This window comes from Salvelinus namaycush, chromosome 15 (assembly GCF_016432855.1).
Source record: "Salvelinus namaycush isolate Seneca chromosome 15, SaNama_1.0, whole genome shotgun sequence".
Classification (NCBI taxonomy): domain Eukaryota; kingdom Metazoa; phylum Chordata; class Actinopteri; order Salmoniformes; family Salmonidae; genus Salvelinus; species Salvelinus namaycush.
In genome coordinates, this window is record NC_052321.1 from 26,666,333 (window position 1) to 26,687,229 (window position 20,897).

Here is a 20,897-nt window from a genome sequence, read left to right on the forward strand (position 1 = left end):
CTTCATTTATTCCATAGGATATTTTTAGATTCACTTAAAATAAGGTCTGTGTTTCGTGTAGGCTTACATCACCGTGCCAATTTTATAACTGTGTAGATATCCATAGGACAAGGTAACTCTGATCAATATTGGCTAAATATAAGCGAAGATAAAAAAAATTGTAGAGTGGATTTATGAAAATATGTTGACAAACGTTACCTTATCCTAGTGAGATTTACACGGGTATCAAAACGTCGAGGCGGTTTAAGCCTGCACGAAACACAGACCTTATTTGAAGTAGATCAAGACATTCTCTATGGAAGACATGAACGGTAAAATAACGAAGGAACCCCTTTCAAATTCAGCCGCAAGTTATTACAGGAATTATAACTCGTCGACTATTTCTCTCTAAACCATATACCTTTGACTAATCCGGAAACTATCACCTCGAAAACAAAACGTTTATTCCGTTCCGTATTTTATCTAACGGGTGGCATCCATGAGTCTAAATATTCCTGTTACATTGCACAACCTTCAATGTTGTCATAATTACGTAAAGTTCTGGCAAATTAGTTCGCAAAGAGCCAGGCGGCCCAAACTGTTGCATATACCCTGACTCTGCGTGCAATGAACGCAAGAGAAATGACACAATTTCACCTGGTTAATATTGCCTGCTAACCTGGATTTCTTTTAGCTAAATATGCAGGTTTAAAAATATATACTTGTGTATTGATTTTAAGAAAGGCATTGATGTTTATGGTTAAGTACACATTGGAGCAATGACAGTCATTGATTAATTTTTAATAAGATAAGTTTAATGCTAGCTAGCAACTTACCATAGCTTACTGCATTCACTAACAGGCAGGCTCCTCATGGAGTGCAATGTAATCAATGCAAGATTGGATCCCCCGAGCTGACAAGGTTAAAAATCTGTCCTAGGCCGTCATTGAAAATAAGAATGTGTTCTTAACTGACTTGCCTAGTTAAATAAAGATTAAATAAAGGTGTAAAATAAAATAAAAAAATAAAAATCGGCAAATCGGCGCCCAAAAATACCGATTTCCGATTGTTATGAAAACTTGAAATCGGCCCCGATTAATCGGCCATTCCGATTAATCGGTCGACCTCTAATGGGAACATTTATTTGCTCAGTCAAAAACCTAACCTTTGGAATGACTTTGATAGCAACAGTGTATCTATTTAGTTTTTAACTGGAGCTCTCTCAACAATAATTTTCACGATAGCACATTTGTAATAGTCAGTGAAAATGTCATAGCTAAGCTAAAACCAAAGGGTAGCTGTAGGTAGATCAATTCTCCAGTAGGAGCTGCCAGCCTGTAGTATTTTTTTCTTCTGATAGTGGATATAACTTTGAAGATCTGATATTTTAAAAGTGCAAATTAAACATATGTTATACAAGATTTGTCTATGTTTAAATTTGGTTAACACGCTGACATAATCCTATGGTTGAAATTTCAACCTCAAAAATGCAGTTTACATTGATGACTTTAAATCTAATGTTTTTTCCTTATCGATTCCACGTCACAATACGTTAAATTACATCGAAAGGACGTTGATGATTCAACCAGTCTGTGCTCAGCGGGTTGGAAGTATAATAACAAAGCCTAAAAGCACAAAACAAACAGACGGTATAATTATGCAGGCCATTAACCCCTTACACTCATGCCAATTGGCCTATCTGGATGGGGCTAAACTGAAAAGTTTCTTACAGAAAAATATGGAAAGCATATGTATAACCATGGTAGCAATCAAAAGGGAACAGTTTGGAGATTATGGGATAATTATTATACTAAAGGTGAGGACAAAACAGTTAATCTGACACAAGAGTGAATCCAAATATTACACTGTTGATTTTATGTGCATTTTACTGTTTTACTGTACTTTTCGCCGCATTTGTTGATAACGAAATCTGAAAATGATAAGAAAATTAATGGAACATCAGATAAAATAATTACCAAGGTTTGAGTGAGAGTTCCAACTGGTGTCTCCAAGTGGCCACGCACCTCCCCAAAGTACACATTTTATTTTGGAATGTAGTAGAGTAAAAGTAAAAGTAGTCAAAAATATAAATAGTTAAGTAATGTACAGATACCCCAAAAAACTACTTAAGTAGTATAAAGCATTTTTACTTAAGTACTTTACATCACTGATTTTAATAACTCAAAGAAGTCTTAAACTATAATGTGGTATTTTGAGCTCTCCTATCTGTGCAGTTGAGGAAGCAAGCAGACTTGTAGTTTTCTTTTGAACACAGCCCTGCATCCCTGCCTTTACACAATTACTGTTGTTGTTTATGCATTCTAAAAATGGCCCATTATAAATCACAATCTGATCAGTTGGGCATCATTGGAAATGTGCTTTTCTTTCAAAAAGAAGGACATTTCTAAGTGACCCCAAACTTTTGAACGGTAATATATATAAGATATATATCGATAACAGTCACTTATTAATCATTACCTCATATCAGTCTCATTCGGAACAGTCGTAACCTCCTTGGATCCACAAGAACCCCAGCCTTGCTCATCATTCAGTACTACACAAATTGGTTTAATTATTTATTTATTAACTACCTAAATAATAACAGAGAATACACATACACACTTACATGAGACAAATGTCCCTAGTGGACTGACAAGATATGACGGCTTGTTACAACATAACGTTAGAGAGGAGAGAGAGAGAGACAAAGGGAAAGAGACACTTATTGCACATTTGGAAACTACGCTCACAGTAACCATTTACTTTGCACACGAACCACCGCACGTTGGGAGTAAGAAATGAATGTATTTACGTGTTTGAATGCTGTCATTTGTCATCTATCTCTGTTGAAACCAAACCTTCTTTAAAGGGGGTTTTGTTTGCCTTTCCTATGGGCCACTTGTATATGCTCTGATTTTCCACCAGAGGTCACAATGTCCTTCTTCTTAGTTGTCCGGTATCCAATGACTGTTTCCTCAGAGCAGCTACTTAGCTGTAGTAGTGATTGTTTGAGAGGATTTTCTCCTTTCTTCCTCGGGTAGATAGTCAAAGTTCCAAACTCACTTTACACGCGCAGCTGCAGACTGGCGGGGCTTGGTCTGGTAATTTCATTTTCTTCACCTCGTGTTGAGATTTTCAGAGTTTCTAACCATTTTAAGCTGTGGACCATGGTCTCACATCTTTCTGGTCTCAAGAAAGGTGAGTTTATTTTTTCACCTCATGTTGGTTCAGTGTTTCAACCATTTCCCACATGTAGCTAACGCTCCATGCTTTTCTGGTCTGATGTTAATTTATCTTCCAATCCTTTTAATTTAAGCACTCTGGTTGAAAAGAGCGGTTCCATCACCCTGACAAGCTCGCTGACCTCACTCGGGGCGTGGCTACTTAATGCGCAAAGGATATGATTAGAAGTTGTCTTTTATGATTCCTAAAATCACATTCCTATCTTAACAAAGATAGTTTCATAAATTTTCATATCACATAGACAACGTATTGGATGGAAACTTGACATATAAAGGGTGTATCCTTCCTAAATTACAGTATTTCATCCATACAGTTTTTAATGACAACACAAAATGAAAAACAATACGAGATGATTATTCTTTAGGTCCCCACTGACCATTTCCCACATTTGGATGTTAGAAATATTGTTTGAAAATTCCCTTTTTGGATGTTAGAGTTTTTGGATGGCGAAAGTCTCTCTCTAGACAAAGACATTCCAATCCCCATACTAGAGAGCCAGAAAGAGTTCTCTGCTGCTTAAATTTACGACCGGTGTGTGGAGGTGTCAAAAAGCAGCCCAGCCCCCACCTCCCCTCTCTGTGGGTGAGAGAGGGCCTGGATATTTGTCAACAACTGCCAAGCTGATCTGAGCCACTGGATCCTCATGTGTAGTCATGACAACTGTATATTACATGAGTTTTATGATATGGAAATGTGAAGGGAACATTTGGACTAACTGGTGTTTGACTTGCTTGTATCAAAGCATTTATTATATTGTCAATGTCTCATCCTTTTTATTAAGAGTGGTGTAAAGTAACTATGTAAAAATACTTTGAAGTACTGCTTTTTGGCGGGTATCTGTAGTTTACTATTTATATATGTTATTGACAACTTTTACTCCACTGCATTTCTAAAGAAAATATGTACTTTTTACTCCCATACATTTTCCCTGACACCCAAAAATACTTGTTACATTTCAAATGCTCAGAATTGGAGCATATTGCTCAGGCAATATACTCCAATTCACTCACCTATCATCAAATGCGTTGTCACTGCCTCTGATCTGGCAGACTTGCTAAACACAAATATAGCATTTGTAAATGAGTGTTGGATTGTGCCCTGGCTGTTCAGAAATAAAAAACAATAAAATAGTCCCTTCTGGCTTGGTTAATATAAGGAATTTGAGTATGAGAATGTAGTACCGTTTCCACTACTGTACATAAGTACATTTAAAACCAGAACTTTTAGACTTTTACTCAAGTAGTAGAGTACTATGGCTCCCGAGTGGTGCAATGGTCTAAGGCACTGCATCTCAGTGCTAGAGGCATCACTACAGATCCGGGACCGAGATGAGGAGCCATGGGCAGCCATGGGCATAAGTCAGAGACAACTACATCTGTCAGTCAAAAACTAGCCTGGGGGCTAGTTACCCCTTTATGGTTATGAATGTGTTTCTACCTGTCATTTAGACAATGACTAGCCCAGTTAGAGCTTGTTTATAATAAACTTGATTGTTTATGCTAACTTGCTAGCTAGCAACTTCACTAGAAGTAAATGCTAGCTAGTTAGAATAAGCTGCTATGAGTGCTGGCTATCAACCATACTACCAGATCGTCTGACGTAAAATACATTAAAAAGATAACTTAACTTTATTGCAGTTGTAAATGTTTCCACTTGTTACTGGTAGCTTTACAGTTAATAGGGGCATCCCGAGTGGCGCAGCGGTCTAAGGCACTGCATTGCAGTGCTAGAGGCATCACTACAGATCCAGGACAGAGATGAGGAGAAATGGGCATAAGTCATTAGAGACAACTACATCTGTCAGTCAAAAATATATTTCCCTCAATTAACACAATTAATTCTTTATAGTCCATTGACACATACAACTGTCAGTATATCAAAGTTAAATGTATTATCTTTAAATTTGACTTCGTATGACTGTATTTCTGAGTATCATATTTAGCAGTGCACAGTTGTTACAATTCTCCAGCATTCCAATGTAGTATTTAAGTTTTCTATTTTGACTGCCTATGTGTGTTATGTTATCCAATAGGACACATGATGTGCCATGGGGTGACACAGCTGTCAGATATTATATCCCAGTGTGATTCAACAACCTGGCCCAGTAGTGAAAAACAGACCATAAGGGCACTTTTAGCCATACTAAAGCTCAGTGGAGTGAGCACACACTGTCACCCTCCACCAAATTTCACACCAACCTCCATCTCTAAACATCAACACTGCTCTGTATCATGACATTGTTTCTAAAACACACACACACACACACACACACACACACACACACACACACACACACACACACACACACACACACACACACACACACACACACACACACACACACTGTTTCAGTCCAACTGTCCCACACTTCCACACACTGTCAGTCTCTATTCACACACTTGCTATCTGTTTCAGTACAACACTCACACAAACATACTGTCCAGTCAGAACAAGGATGAGGTGGATGTCCAGGTTAAGGAGGGTTTAATTTGAGATGTTGGATAACTTTATTTACTATTATGTATTGATTTATTTTTTATGCTTTACTGAGATGCACACTGCACAGAACACCGGAAGGATTATTACTGAATTATCACAGTGAATTATTGTAATGTTTGTTTATGTGTCAATTAATCCCATAAGGGATGGGTTGCCAACTGGCGATTTGACAGGAAAATAAAATGTAATTCATTCATGTCTCCAGCCCGCCTAGCTACTCACTGGACCCCTACGATCACGCGGCTACGCATGCCTCTCAATATGCCTTATCCATTGCTGTTTTGGTTAGTGATTATTGTCTTATTTCACTGTAGAGCCTCTAGCCCTGCTCAATATGCCTTAGCTAACCCTTTAGTTCCACCTCCCACACATGCGGTGACCTCACCTGGTTTAAATGATGTTTCTAGAGACAATATCTCTCTCATCGTCACTCAATGCCTAGGTTTACCTCCACTGTATTCATATCCTACCATAACTTTGTCTGTACATTATGCCTAGAATCTATTCTACTGTGCCCAGAAACCTGCTCCTTTTACTCTCTGTTCCGAACGTACTAGACGAACAGTTCTTATAGCCTTTAGCTGTACCCTTATCCTACTCCTCTGTTCCTCTGGTGATGTAGACGTTAATCCAGGCTCCGCAGTGCCTAGCTCCACTCCCATTCCCCAGGCGCTCTCATTTGTTTACTTCTGTAACCGTAAAAGCCTTGGTTTCATGCATGTTAACATTAGAAGTCTTCTCCCTAAGTTTGTTTTATTCACTGCTTTAGCACACTCTGCCAACCCGGATGTCCTAGTCATGTCTGAATCCTGGCTTAGGAAGACACCCAAAACCTCTGAAATTTCCATCCCTAACTATAACATTTTCCGACAAGATAGAACTGCCAAAGGGGGCGGCGTTGCAATCTACTGCAGAGATAGCCTGCAGAGTTCTGTCTTACTATCCAGGTCTGGGCCCAAACAATTTGAGCTTATACTTTTAAAAATCCACCTTTCCAGAAACAAGTCTCTCACCGTTGCCACTTGCTATAGACCACCTTCTGCCCCCAGCTGTGTCCTGGACACCATATGTGAATTGATTGCCCCCCATCTATCTTCTGAGCTCGTGCTGTTAGGTGACCTAAACTGGGACATGCTCAACACCCCGGCCATCCTACAATCTAAGCTTGATGCCCTCAATCTCACACAAATTATCAATGAACCTACCAGATACAACCCCAAATCCGTAAACACGGGCACCCTCACAGATATCATCCTAACCAACCTGCCCTCCAAATACACCTCTGCTATCTTCAACCAGGATCTCAGTGATCACTGCCTCATTGCCTGCCTCTGTAATGGGTCTGCGGTCAAACGACCACCCCTCATCACAGTCAAATGCTCCCTAAAACACTTCAGCGAGCAGGACTTTCTAATCGAACTGGCCCGGGTAATCTGGGAGGATATTGACCTTATTCTGTCAGTAGAGGATGCCTGGTTATTCTTTAAAAGTGCTTTCCTCACTATCTTAAATAAGCATGCCCCATTCAAAAAATGTAGAACCAGGAACAGATTTAGCCCTTGGTTCACTCCAGACCTGACTGCCCTTGACCAGCACAAAAACATCCTGTGGCGTACTGCATTAGCATCGGATAGCCCCCGTGATATGCAACTTTTCAGGGAAGTTATGAACCAATATACACAGACAGTTAGGAAAGCAAAGGCTAGCTTTTTCAAACAGAAATTTGCATCCTGTAGCACAAACTCCAAAAAGTTCTGGGACACTGTAAGGTCCATGAAGAATAAGAGCACCTCCTCCCAGCTGCCCACTGCACTGAGGCTAGGTAACACTGTCACCACCAATAAATCCACGATAATTGAGAATTTCAATAAGCATTTCTCTACGGCTGGCCATGCTTTCCACCTGGCTACCACTACCCCGGTCAACAACCCTGGACCCCTCACAGCAACTTGCCCAAGCCTCCCCCATTTCTCCTTCACCCAAATCCAGATAGCTGATGTTCTGAAAGAGCAGCAAAATCTGGACCCCTACAAATCAGCCGGGCTAGACAATCTGGACCCTCTCTTTCTAAAATTATCCGCCAAAATTGTTGCAACCCCTATTACTAGCCTGTTCAACCTCCCTTTTGTATCGTTTGAGATCTCCAAAGATTGGAAAGCTGCTGCGGTCATCCCCCCTCTTCAAAGGGGGAGACACTATAGACCCAAACTGCTACAGACCTATATCTATCCTACCCTGCCTTTCTAAGGTCTTCGAAAGCCAAGTCAACAAACAGATCACCGACCATTTCGAATCGCACCGTACCTTCTCCGCTATGCAATCTGGTTTCAGAGCTGGTAATGGGTGCACCTCAGCCACGCTCAAGGTCCTAAACGATATCATAACCACCATCAATAAGAGACAATACTGTGCAGCTGTATTCATCGACCTGGCCAAGGCTTTCGACTCTGTCAATCACCACATTCTTATCAGCAGACTCAACAGCCTTGGTTTCTCAAATGACTGCCTCGCCTGGTTCACCAACTACTTCTCAGACAGAGTTCAGTGTGTCAAATCGGAGGGCCTGTTGTCCGGACCTCTGGCAGTCTCTATGGGGGTGCCACAGGGTTCAATTCTCGGACCGACACTCTTCTCTGTATACATCAATGATGTCGCCCTTGCTGCTGTTGAATCTCTGATCCACCTCTACGCAGACGACACCATTCTGTATACTTCTGGCCCTTCCTTGGACACTGTGTTAACTAACCTCCAGACGCGCTTCAATGCTTACAACTCTCCTTCCGTGGCCTCCAATTGCTCTTAAATGCAAGTAAAACTAAATGCATGCTCTTCAACCGATCGCTGCTCGTACCTGCCCACCCGTCCAGCATCACCATTCTGGACGGATCTGACTTAGAATATGTGGACAACTACAAATACCTAGGTGTCTGGTTAGACTGTAAACTCTCTTTTCAGACTCACATTAAGCATCTCCAATCCAAAATTAAATCTAGAATCGGCTTTCTATTTCGCAGCAAAGCATCCTTCACTCACGCTGCCAAACATACCCTCGTAAAACTGACTATCCTACCGATCCTTGATAAAATAAAAATCAAATTTTATTGGTCGCGTACACACGCGTACACGTACACACATTTTGCAAATGTTATCGTGGGTGTAGTGAAATGCTTATGTACCTAGCTCCAAAAGTTCAGTAATACCTAACAATACAAAACCATACACGCAAATAAAAATAAAAATGTAAGAAAATAATTAAGAAACATAGAAATATTAGAACAAGCAATGTCAGAGTTTGGAATTTGTGTCACGACTTCCGCCGAAGTTGGTCCCTCTCCTTGTTCGGGCGGCGTTTGGCGGTCGACGTCACCGGCTTTCTAGTCGCCACCGATCCATGTTTCATTTTTGTTTGGTTTTGTCTTCATTATACACACCTGATTTCTATTCCATTATTATGTTCCTTATTTAATCCTCTGGGTTCCCTCTCTGTTTTGTGCGTTATTGTTTGTCATGTGGGTTCTCGTTGTTCGTGCTTGTGTTTATTGTATTCGTTCCTTGTTGTAATCTTACCTTTTATTGAGTAAATCTTGGATTATTACTCAGAACTGTGTCCTGCGCCTGACTCTGCATTTATTCAATTTTACTAACAGCCTCACAGAATAACGCACCTGATTATGGAGTCAGCAGGTACAGCCAGCCCTCCTTCCCCAATAGAGGAGCGTGTTCAGCAGCACGCGACCATGTTACAGAGTCTCGGTACAGCCATGGATCGCGTGCTGCAAACAATGGGATTTTCCACTCCCCCCTTCGACATCCTCCCAGCTCCCACAACAACCGACCCAGAGATCTACACTTCCTACATCATTAGAATCCAGTGGGATTCGACTCTCGCTCTCGGGAGCATATGATGGAACGGCTGCCGGGTGCCAGGGTTTCCTTCTCCAGCTGGAGCTCTACCTGGCAGCTGTTCAGCCAGCCCCCTCAGGACGCGAGAGAGTGAGCGCCCTCATCTCTTGTCTGACTGGAAAAGCACTAGTCTGGGCCAACGCTATCTGGAGAGAAGAAGGACTGACATTGGACAATTACGAAGATTTCTCCCGCCGCTTCCGGGCGGTTTTCGATCATCCACCGGAGGGGAGAGCTGCGAGGGAACGCTTGTTCCATTTAACATTTTAAAGTGACCAGTGTTCAATGACTATGTACATAGGGCAGCAGTCTCTAAGGTGCAGGGTTGAGTACCAGCTGGTAGCCGGGTAGTAACAGTGACTAAAATCAGGGTACTGGGCGGAGGCCGGCTAGTGGTTGATATTTAACAGTCTGTAGCCCTGGAGATAGAAGCTGTTTTTCAGTCTCTCGGTCCCAGCTTTGATACACCTGTACTGTCTCTGACTTGTAGATGGTAGCAGGGTGAACAGGCATTGGCTCGGATGGCTGAGGTCCTTAATAATCTTCTTGGCCTTCCTGTGACACTGGGTGCTGTAGATGTCCTGGAGGGCAGGCAGTGTGCACCCGGTGAATATGTTGGGCTGACCGCACCACCCTCTGGAGAGCCCTGCGATTGCGGATGGTGAGGTTGCCGTACCAGGTGGTGATATACCCCTATAGGGACAGGATGCTCTCAATGGTGCATCTGTAGAAGTTTGTGAGGGTCTTAAAGGCTGTGCATAATCAATCCGACATCTGCATTGGCCGTACAGTATTCACTGCGATGCGGCCTCCACAGAAGTCAGAGCATTCATACTTCTTGCTCTTCGGGGAACTGTCAGGGACCTGTCATGTTATTCAGGTCCAGAAAATTACTTTCTGAGCACTTCTACAATGGCAAATACACAACTGTTCAAAAGTTTGGGGTCACGTAGAAATGTCCTCGTTTTCCATGAAAACATACATGAAATGAGTTGCAAAATTAATAGTAAATATAGTCAATACGTTGACAAGGTTATAAATAATGATGTTTAATTGAAATAATAATTGTGTCCGTTCAAACTTTACTTTCGTCAAAAAATCCTCCATTTGCAGCAATTACAGCCTTGCAGACCTTTGCCATTCTAGTTGTCAATTTGCTGAGGTAATCAGAAGAGATTTCATCCCATGCTTCCTGAAGCACCTCCCACAAGTTGGATTGGCTTGATGGGCCCTTTTACCCTGTACAAATCTCCCACTTAACCACCACCAAAGCACCCCCAGACCATCACATTGCCTCCACCATGCTTGACAGATGGCGTCAAGCACTACTCCAGCATCTTTTCATTATTTCTGTGTCTCACGAATGTTCTTCTTTGTGATCCGAACAACTCAAACTTAGATTTGTATGTCCATAACACTTTTTTCCAATCTTCCTCTGTCCAGTGTCTGTGTTCATTTGTCCATCTTAATCTTTTCTATTTATTGGCCAGTCTGAGATATGGCTTTTTCTTTGCAACTCTGCCTAGAAGGCCAGCATCCCGGAGTCGCCTCTTCACTGTTGACGTTGAGACTGGTGTTTTGCGGGTACTATTTAATGAAGCTGCCAGTTGAGGACCTGTGAGGCGTCTGTTTCTCAAACTAGACACTCTAATGTACTTGTCCTCTTGCTCAGTTGTGCAACGGGGCCTCCCACTCCTCTTTCTATTCTGGTTAGGGCCAGTTTGGGCTGTTCTGTGAAGGGAGTAGTACATTGCGTTGTACGAGATCTTTAGTTTCTTGGCAATTTCTCGCATGGAATAGCCTTCATTTCTCAGAACAAGAATAGCCTGATGAGTTTCAGAAGAAAGTTATTTGTTCCTGGACATTTTGAGCCTGTAATCGAACCCACAAATGCCGATGATCCAGATACTCAACTAGTCTAAAGAAGGCCAGTTTTATTGCTTCCTTATCAGCACAACAGTTTTCAGCTGTGCTAACATAATTGCAAAAGGGTTTTCTAATGATCAATTAGCCTTTTAAAATTATAAACTTGGATTAGCTAACACAACGTGCCATTGGAACACAGGAGTGATGGTTGCTGATAATGAGCCTCTGTACGCCTATGTAGATATTCCTTAAAAAATCTGCCGTTTCCAGCTACAATAGTCATTTACAACATTAACAATGTCTACACGGTTTCTGATCAATTTTATGTTATTTTAATGGACAAAAATGTTGCTTTTCTTTAAAAAAACAAGGACATTTCTAAATTACCCCAAATTTTTGAACGGTAGTGTATGTATGGAAGGTTTCATTCAAATCAAAACCCCCCTGCTGTCAAAAAGTGATTGAATTCTTGTGGATTTACCCAATGTACTCAGATAATAGAAAAAAGTCTAGCACCACTAAAGATAAATGCTAACAAACGGCTAATCGCTGATTGGCATGCTAAATACAGTACCAATGCATTCTGAATGATAAATGATAAATGCTAATGCTAGCGCTCACACTAGCAGGAGTGTGAGCTAGCTAACAAGCTCAATATAAATGTTAATTACAAACAACAATAGGCAATCTCGATCTCAGAAAACAAGCCATAAACATCTTAAGGCACTTACTTTTAGATGCATGCACAATAAAACATCAGAACAGCAATTGTATTGTGACCACAGGCGGAAGAGTTGCTGAAATGAAATGCTCATCAGGATGGTGAAAGCATGTTTCTGACTGAAAGCACGTTTCTGACATCTGCCCTGCTCGGGTTCTGACTAGGTGGAATACAGCTATGACCGGAAGTGACTTTTTCGTAGCAGGTTAGGAGAACTTACGCAGTAGGTTAGGACAATTAACGTGGCAGGTTAGGAGAATTCGGTTAAGGTTAGGAAAAGGGTTAGGGTTAGCTAAACTGCTCTCCTAACCTGCTACGAAAAGTATCTTCCGGTCGTAGCTGTACTCCATCTAGTTACAACCCCGTGCTCATGCTGGGGTCTTTTCCCGAGAATACTGACTGCTGATAGGCTAACATAATACTGACTAGTGTGATCTTGACAAATAAGAACTAAAGAAATGTTGTGGTCTTGTGAATATGGTGACTGGAGAATGGGCGAGTGGGTGTGTGGAAAGCGAATCAGCTAATTGGGCAGATTGGTTGCCACTCAAGACCGTTTTGCGTGGCTGATTGGGCTGCACGATGAGTTGATAACCAGGCGACCAGTGAACCGGTGTTGTATCGACGTCCCTGCCGACTTGAGGGTTCTTCCTACTGGTTATCACGCTCATGTTACCAGCAGTAGCTAACATGGCCATTTTTGTCTCTCACATTATTTTATTTCAAGTAGGATAGCAGCCTACACAATAAATAACTAAGTCTACTACTCAGTGGGGAGGGCATGAAAGGCAACAACACCAGGACACAGTTCCCTTTGCTCCCGCTTGCCAAGTACTGCTGTCCTGCAAGGGCATGGGAAGTTGCTACCTAGTAGGGTTAAGGTTAGAATTAGTGTTAGGGATAGAATTACGTTAAGGGTTTGGATTAGGAGCTAGGGTTAGTTTTAGGGTTAGGAGCTGGGGTTAGGTTTATGGTTAGGGTTAAGGTTAGGTTTTTGGGTTAAGGTTAGGGTTAGGGTAAGAGTACGGGTTAGGGTTAATTTTAGGATTTGTGGTTAGGGAAAATAGGATTTTGAATGGGACTGAATTGTGTGTCCCCACAAGGTTACCTGTATAAGACTGTGTGTGTGTGTGTGTGTGTGTGTGTGTGTGTGTGTGTGTGTGTGTGTGTGTGTGTGTGTGTGTGTGTGTGTGTGCGTGCGTGCGTGCGTGCGTGCGTGCGTGCGTGCGTGCGTGCGTGCGTGCGTGCGTGCGTGCGTGCGTGCGTGCGTGCGTGCGTGCGTGCGTGCGTGCGTGCGTGCGTGCGTGCGTGCGTGCGTGCGTGCGTGCGTGCGTGCGTGCGTGTGCGCGTGTGTGTGTAAAAATGGCCAGCTTCAGTCAGCTATTTAGTACTTACTTAAAGACGTCAGCATACGTAGGTTCGGTTTGCTTCTAATAGAACTCAGCTAGGCATGCTCGCATATTCCCTAAAGAGCTTCACTTGAAAAACAAGAAAAAAGCGGCAATATTACTGTTTGTCCATCTTGAGACGCCATAGCAACAACATAGCCAGTATACACTTCCTGAAAATAGTCTGAATTAATCGAAGATAAATAAAAAAAATCTGAAATAAATGTTGACGTTTTTGCAGATGTCTTAGTCACACAATTTTATATCTGACTACTATCTCAAGTGAAACATGTGCATGAAATCTAGTCACCTCTCGTTGAATGACAACAAACACTTTATGTTCCCACTCCTAGTAGGAGTAATACTGTTGACCAATCACTGACGAAGGGATGTAGACTTCGGCTACCAAAATCTGACTTGCCTCAACAAAAATATTGTGTGCACGAACAGCTGAAAAAACCCCTGCTGAAGACCAAAACGAACAAAAACATCTAAACATTTAAACTTTTTTAGACTGGGAAGCATACTCTAAGCTAGCTTTAGGCAGCTCAGACTTCTATTGGGCTGCAGCTACCCATACTTGAAACAAATGGCCACTAGATTTCTGTAAATAATCATGATATCATTCTGCCAGGTAGTCATAGGCTACTTTGTAGCTAGTTTAATTGATATGTCATATACAGTGCATTTGGAAAGTATTCAGACCACTTGACTTTTTCAAAATGTTGTTATGTTACAGCCTTATTCTAAAATTGATTAAATATATGTTTTCCTCATCAATCTACACACAATACACCATAACGACAAAGTGAAAACAGGTTTTTTTTTGAGTCCAACTGTGGTAAATTGAATTGATTGGACATGATATGGAAAGGCACACACCTGTCTATATGAGGTCCCACAGTTGACAGTGCATGTCAGAGCAGAAACCAAGCCATGAGGTCAAAGGAATTGTCCATAGCACTCAGAGACAGGATTGTGTCGAGGCACAGATCTGGGGAAGGGTACCAAAATATTTCTGCAGCATTGAAGGTCCCCAAGAACCCGTTCTTATATCGAAGAAGACTCTTCCTAGAGCTGGCTGGCCGCCCGGGCAAACTGAGCAATCAGGGGAGAAGGGCCTTGGTCAGGGAGGTGACCAAGAACCTGATTGTCACTCTGACAGAGCTCCAGACTTCCTCTGGGGAGAACCTTCCAGAAGGACAACGATCTCTGCAACACTCCACCAATCAGGCCTTTATGGTAGAGTGGCCAGACGGAAGCCATTCCTCAGTAAAAGGCACATGACAGCTCGCTTAGAGTTTGCCAAAAGGCACCTAAAGGACTCTCAGAACAAAAGGAACAACGTTCTCTGGTTTGATGAAGCCAAGATTGAACTCTTTGGCCTGAATGCCAAGCGTCACAGCTGGAGGAAACCTGAATGGTGGTAGCAGCATCATGCTGTGGGGATGTTTTTCAGCGGCAGGGACTGGGAGACTAGTCAGGATCGAGGGAATGATGAACGGAGCAGAATACAGATAGATCCTTGATGAAAACCTGCTCCAGAGCGCTCAGGACCTCAGACTGGCGCAAAGGTTCACCTTCCAACAGGACAACGACCCTAAGCACACAGCCAAGACAACGCAGGAGTGGCTTCGGGACAAGTCTCTGAATGTCCTTGAGTGGCCCAGCCAGAGCCCGGACGAACATCTCTGGAGAGACCTGAAAATAGCTATGCAGCGACACTCCCCATCCAACCTGACAGAGCTTGAGAGGAATTGCAGAGAAGAATGGGAGAAACTCCCCAAATACAGGTGTGCCAAGCTTGTAGCATCTTATCCAAGAAGACACTAGGCTGTAATCGCTGCTAAAGGTGCTTCAACAAAGTACGAAGTATAGGGTCTGAATACTTATGTAAATGTGATATTTCCGGGGGGGGGGGGTTGTATACATTTGCAAAATAAAAATAAAAACTTGTTTTGCATTGTCATTATGGGATATTGTGTGTAGATTGATGAGGGAAAAACGATTTAATCAATTTTAGAATAAGGCTGTAAAGTAACAAAATGTGGAAAAAGTCAAGGGGTCTGAATACTTTCCGAATGTACTGTACCGCCAGTACACTACTTTAATACGCATTGTGACGATTAAGAAGTGAGTATACACAATTCCCCCCCAAAAATTGGTTTAGGCTTATACCTGCTATACCCTCTACTACACCACTGAACCTGTCCATAAAATATGCTTCATCTTCAAATACCAGAGCAAGTCACCTGGAGTTACATTATGGTGCCATCTGGTCGATGGATTTTCCAATGATCAATTCTTAAGTGAACAATTACACTGACTGCACAAAACATTAGGAACACCTGCTCTTGCCATGACATATTGTTGATGTCATTTGTAATTCCACTTCAATTAGTGTAAATGAAGGGGAGGAGACAGGTTAAAGAAGGGTTTTTAAGTCTTGAGACATGGATTGTGTATGTGTGTCATTCAGAGGGTGAATGGGCAAGACAAAAGATTTAAGTGCCTTAGAACAGGGCAAGGTAGGTTGTAGGTCTGTGCCAGGCACACGGGTTTGAGCATTGGCCGTGAAACACGCATTTGACCCTCTTCTCACTCTCACTCGCCCACACCTCTTATATCTCACGCATTGAAAATAACTACTTTTATTTTTCTAATTAGTTCACTGTATACTGTATTGTCCTGTCCTGCCACAGCACTGTGAACCGCAGCAGATTGAAGCATATGATTGGTCTAGTTATGTAAGGGGTCAAGGGTATTGGATGCGTGTTTTAAAGAAAAGCCCCTCAAGATTAGAGTGGAGCTAAACGGAGAGAAAACGTTCTTTGTTGAGTTTATAAATCTGAAAAAATAGCAGCAGGGTAATGCTTTTTTAATGTACAATGTCTCCTCGTTTGGCATTTTGGCTGTGACAACGAAAAGGCAGCAGACGTAGGCCAACAGTATGTTTTAGTAGGGAAGTTTGGAAGGGTTACCTATTTTGTAACTATGTTGTCAAACAGATTGTGAACCCAAAGCTGTGCTTGTCAGCAAGAACACTACTGTTATTCCCCACACTTATTTTATTATTCCCCTTCTTCACAATTTTACCACTGTGAACACATATTTAAAATCTGATATGCCTACTTTTGTCTTTGAAAATGAATTACGAGAGGCAATGTATTTTTGCAGCCATTCATGGACAGTTTTGAATAAGTCATACAAATACGTATGGGATATTAAATGCTCCAGGCCTCAAATATAATGTGACATTTTAGTATTGTGCACATACTAGGCAGAGATGGTAGGGGGATCTTCAACTAGTAGGCCTAGGATCTGGCAAGGATCTTCAGCTAGTAGGCCTAAACCACCTGAATATTGATATTCATTAGATTTTTCTTGAAGGTTGGGTGATTTTGAGAAATTAATTGTTATAACAAGAACATTTTCTTGTTATAACACCCAGCACTTGCGAAACATAGATCAGGATTTTCTTCCAGACCTATTTTAAAGAGATAGTTTACCTACATTACAAAATGTTTGTGTCCTTACCTTGAAAGCAGTCCATGGACACGGAGAATGCAGTATATAATTTGGTTACCCACTGCCATCAACTATTAATAGTAGTATCTCCTTTGCAGAATTTTGGTGTAGTGGTAACACTCTTAGGCACGTGGTGCATACAACTTTCTACCTGAGAATAGGAATCAATCCCTGCTTCCAACCTTCCCACTATTTCTCCCATTTTCCTGTAACCCCATCTCATTTCATTAATGTCTGAATTACATGTTAAACCACCTAAAAAATGTGTTTAAATATTAGCATATTTTAAATTTCATTCCCCCAAAATCTCAAAGTAACAGTCGTCAAATCTGGAGTGTTAATTTAATGTCCAAAGCATCCCGGATACATCTGACCTGTGATTTTTATTTTATGCATTTTCCACCCTGGTCATAGGCCTAAGGCCATGCCAAAATACTGTACGTAGAATTGCAGGAAATTAGCTTTAAAACAGTAAAATGTTCCTGGGGGTTGTTTCAGGGGGCAATGAAATTAAAATCTCACTCCAAGCTTTCTTGCTACAAAAGTTGGCAACCCTGGGTTTGAGTGTGTCAAGAACTGCAAAGCTGCTGGGTTTTTCACGCTCAACAGTGTCCAATGTGTATCAAGAATGGTTTACCACCCAAAGGACACCCAGCCAACATGAGCCAGCATCCCTGTGGAATGCTTTTGACACCTTGTTGAGTCCATGCTCCGACAAATTGAGGCTGTTCTGAGGACAAAATGGGGTGCAACTCAATATTAGGAAGGTGTTCCTAATGTTTTGTACACTCAGGTATACATATTAATATGTCATGTCAACATTTTCCTTAGCCTATAATCCTGGCTGACATCCTATTGAGTGCAATTTATATTTTTTTATGATTTTTAATCCCGTGTTAACATTCTCAAGATCTATAATAGGCTATTCTGCTGATATAATTCCACGATAATAACTAAAAGTTTAAGTGCAACAATCTTGTATTGCAGATCTATCTTCCCAGCACAACACAGGCCTACATTGTTGCATTGACAGCACGGATTGATTATTGCCGCGCAAAGAAAAATTATATTTGATTTTGTCTCGGGAAATGGGCTTTGAATAGGCATCGGTAGGCCTTATCTTCTGTTCTGTATAGACTGTAATGGTATAGCTGTGGAAACCAATGATTGTGCTAATGAATAGAGCTGATGAATTACCCTACTGTCTCCCGGGGAGACGGAGAAGTAAACAATAGAAAGCTGAGCCCTGACCTAGAGACAAAAGTCGTCTACAAGGCAGTAGTGATTGGGGGCACATCCGCACTCAGTTCTAAATTGACACAATTTGTCTTTGCAAAGTTAGAATGGATACGAAAGGCAACAAACGCGCAACTTCAGCAGGCTACCGATTGCCAGACCCACCTAACGTCGCTTTGATATCACAGTCCTCCGTCTCTGTGTACAAACTTCCGCCGAACAGGACTCGAAACACCCGCGGCGGAGAGAGTCCTTGGGAGAACCCCGACTCTCGCGACCCAGTCAAACAGGATCAAGTCTGGCGCGAGTTCGTGCGTGCAGAGAGGAATGGAGTGAACGAATGGTAATGGCTGCTTTTAGAATGCACAACATTAATTATTTCCCTCCTTATCGTTTTTTACCAGTCTTTCGTTAGTGCACATTTCATACAGGTAGCCCAATCTGAACCAGAAATCTTCACTGTTGTAGGCATTTAATTCAAATTCATGATGCAGCCTATGTTTTCCATTTATTCTTGAAGAATTAAACGTACAAATGCTGACAATGCTATTTGGTACCTAATTAAATAAATGTAGACCTTTCATTAGGGAGGTAGGCCGTAGATGACACAACTGCGTTTTAAGGGTATATACCAATGGCTGTATATGAATGGACAAAGCCATAGATCACGTGACACCAATCATTCCTATGTGAAGACTCAATAGCGCATTGAAGCCAAATCTGCTAACATTATGCCTAACCTTAAATTAAGACCAACATTTTAAAAAATTTAATTTTTACGATTCAGACAATTCTGACTTTGTGGCTGTGCTACCTAGTGGAAACCCAATTGAAGTAGGTTAAGATGGTGTCTCAGGAGACATAACATGGTCACATAACATGTACAGACTGAGCTATTCCAGGAAGTGATGTTGCAGGCTAGCTCAGTGCTGCCCCTTCTCATTGAGTAACTCAATTTGAAGGCTGATTTGGGTACTTCAGGCTGCCATTAGAAACTATATAATTATCCTTAACTTCTTCAGGGTGCGATTTTAAAATAATCGGTTCAAGGACATACATCCGGTGTATTAGAAGGAATTATTGGTATGATTGTCGGAAGGTAGCAAACAGTAGCCTAGAGGTTAGAGCGTTGGGCAAGTAACTGAAAGGTTGCTGGATCGAATCCCCGAGCTGACGAGGTAAAAATATGTAGTTCTATCCCTGAACAAGGTAACCCACTGTTCCCCGATAGGCAGTCATTGTAAATAAGAATTTGTTCTTAACTGACTTGCCTAGTTAAATAAAGTTTTTATTATTTCATTTACACAAAGATTTACGTTTTTCCATCCACTATAATGGGGGGATCCTGTTTTCTGCTAACAATGCATTAGCATTGTCGGCCTTGAGCTTCCGTGACTTCAATAAAAGGGGGCAGTCGTTCTCCCCTGGTATAGGCAACCATATAGGCATACAATCATAATTGTGTTTTGATCCACAGGCAGAAGAATTGGAGTTTTCTCAAGAACTATGATCAGCTGGTAAATAATTTGCCAATTTGTTATCTTGTTAAATAGTCAACTGTTTTATTTTAACACAATCTCTTGTTGATATCAATGCTGCATGATCCTGATCTAAAGTTGGTATGACCCTAAACTTTGTGCCCACTTGTCCACACAGGGTAACCACAGGGCAGAGAGCCCTTTACCAAACTATGTGCCAGTGTTTTCTGACCATATCCCCAACACCACCAACCAGATGTTTGGGAGTCGTGTGTGCACACCACTGGGCAGGGAGCTGATGAGAATGGATAAGCTGTTAATTGAAAGCTATAGGAAGTGCAAGCAGGGTCCAGATATGCAGCCTTGCTAGCATCAGCAAGGAATAAGACTCACCCAAGAATGCCCACTATCAATCTCGCCTTCCAAAAGAGAGCATATCAGTTCCGTTTTAAAGGTGTATCTCATGTTCATGTCGCTAGTGATGTCTGATATGTTCCTTGAATTGAGGTTTTACTCATATTCTTTGGAGGCTTGCTTTACATTAGGAGCACCATTTTCAAGAAATCTATTGTAACTGATAGCTGCTCATGTGTTTGACCTGTGAAGAGTTTACACATTGCCAAAAGATCTAGTCGAGACTCTACTTAACTCAGAAAATGATGCCATTTTTGTTAAATTTCTGTTATATTTCTCAATAAAGAAGTACTGTATATTGTAATATGGATATTATTGTGTGAACTAACTGAAGCATAGCCTATTCAACGATACACAAAAAATCTGTATTTTCATAGTGAATACTTTCAAGCTCATGGGAACTCACCCAGTTGAAGTTGACCTCAGAATTTATCATAGCGAGTCATTGGCTCTTGCCATATGTTGTGTAGATCATCCAGCTATGTGCCTCAACCACAAAATAATGCATAGGCAATATTAATAATGAAAATAGATGGTGCTATTTTCCCCAGTTATTTGGCATTAAGGCATAACTGGAGCTACACAGATGATTCATTTCATTATCAATGGGCTTGTAAGTGATGAACATATCAAAGCTATGTG

The 20,897-nt window shown here is 41.6% G+C and overlaps 1 protein-coding gene across 1 annotated transcript; it reads left to right on the top strand.

Moving 5' to 3' along the window:
- Nucleotides 1-18,350: 18,350 nt before the first annotated feature.
- c15h2orf50 (chromosome 15 C2orf50 homolog) lies at nt 18,351-20,559 on the top strand. Its single transcript, XM_039008987.1, has 3 exons — nt 18,351-18,706; nt 19,841-19,880; nt 20,020-20,559. The coding sequence occupies exons 1-3, from the start codon at nt 18,471-18,473 to the stop codon at nt 20,209-20,211; spliced, it is 468 nt and encodes a 155-aa protein (XP_038864915.1). The 5' UTR covers nt 18,351-18,470; the 3' UTR covers nt 20,212-20,559.
- The last annotated feature ends 338 nt before the right edge of the window (nt 20,560-20,897 follow it).

Excerpts from the sequence above, each read along its gene's own strand:
- c15h2orf50 (XM_039008987.1), top strand. The coding sequence starts at position 18,471 with ATGGATACGAAAGGCAACAAACGCGCAACTTCAGCAGGCTACCGATTG. Across the intron at positions 18,707-19,840 it reads AGGAATGGAGTGAACGAATG|GCAGAAGAATTGGAGTTTTC; the intron begins GTAATGGCTGCT and ends TTTGATCCACAG. Across the intron at positions 19,881-20,019 it reads TCAAGAACTATGATCAGCTG|GGTAACCACAGGGCAGAGAG; the intron begins GTAAATAATTTG and ends TTGTCCACACAG.